Source organism: Aureococcus anophagefferens, assembly GCF_000186865.1.
Source record: "Aureococcus anophagefferens unplaced genomic scaffold AURANscaffold_1704, whole genome shotgun sequence".
Taxonomy (NCBI): domain Eukaryota; class Pelagophyceae; order Pelagomonadales; family Pelagomonadaceae; genus Aureococcus; species Aureococcus anophagefferens.
In genome coordinates, this window is record NW_008706516.1 from 1 (window position 1) to 1254 (window position 1254).

At 67.2% G+C, this 1254-nt stretch overlaps 1 protein-coding gene across 1 annotated transcript; it reads left to right on the forward strand.

Annotated features, from left to right (window-relative positions):
- Positions 1–895: 895 nt before the first annotated feature.
- Positions 896–1247, forward strand: AURANDRAFT_69415 (hypothetical protein; the record flags this gene model as incomplete). Its single annotated transcript, XM_009045183.1, has 1 exon — positions 896–1247. A coding segment is annotated over one exon (352 nt), but the record flags the coding sequence as incomplete, so codon positions are not given.
- Between the last annotated feature and the right edge of the window lie 7 nt (positions 1248–1254).

Sequence of the window (1254 nt, forward strand, 5' to 3'; positions counted from 1 at the left end):
AGGTAGGCGTCGCCGCACTTCGGGTAGCTGCTGTCGCGGTCGCAGCACCAGGTCAAGCCTTCCTTCTCGCAGTTCCGCGCGTTGTCGTAGAAGAGGTCGCAATACTCTTCTTCGTCGTCGTGGCCGTCGTGGTCGTCGTGCCCCTCGGGGGTGCAGTAGAACCAGCCCCCTTCCACGGCGGAGCACCATGGGTTGGCATCCCCGTCACATGCGATTGCCGGGCACCCATACTGCTGGTCCATGCAACCGTCCGTATCGTAAGACCATTCTTCCAAGCACGTCCCGGTCTCGATCATATCATGATCGCCGAAGGCGCCGAGCGCGAGGGCCGTGAGGGAGAGGATGGACTTGAGCATCATCTGCGGGGGGATGTCGGTCGAGGCTAAGGGAAGGGAACGAGGAGTCGGGGATGTTCGGTTCGGCGCGATCGAGTCGGATCGACGCGCGCGCGGGCTGACATCGGGGGATTTTTTTGGGGGGGGGGCGCTCTCTCGGGCCGCGGGGAGGACGTCGAGCGCGTGCGGTGCTTCCCGGCGCCGCGGCGGCAACGAAGCGTGCATTTTGCGGCGATCGAGTCTAAAGATAAAATTGCGCGGCGAGTTCGTTGCCAAAAGTCGACACGTTCGACGGGATGCGGGGTTCAGGGCGATGCGAGCGGGGGGTGTTTGGAGGGTGACTCACGGTGTTGGTACGGAGTCTGGCGTGCGAGAGGCCTAAACCTTGAAGGAGCGAACTCAGCGGCGGCAGCGACGACAAACGAGAAGGGCCGCGACCCCCGGCGAGCGATTTGCCACAGCATGGCGTGCCTCATCGGCTAAAACCACAGCCGCCGTTCGACGATGAGGCGCGGCCCTGCTCCGTCTTCGCGGGGCACCAAGACACCCGACCCCAGCAGAGAAAAAGGAGCAGCCCCGCGCGAGGGCAACAACTGGGTCTTCGTCCTCATTTTTGTCGTCGTCTGCGCCATCGCCTTCGCCGTGCGCGCCGCCGCCGCGCCGGACGCCGCGCCGCCGCAGACGACGACCACGACGACGGCCTACCACGGCAGCCGCGTGCGGCTCCCGGACGGCGCGCAGACCATCACGCTGAAGCCCGAGGCCGCGCGGCGGCCGGGCGCGCTCGTCGCGAAATCGACGCGGGACCCGGCCGCGCTCCTCGAGCGCCTCGAGCTGCCCGCGCGCAAGGAGAAACCGCCGATCGAAGCGCCGCCGGCGCCGCCGGAGCCGGTCGCGCCCAAGTTCAAGCCCGTGCCGC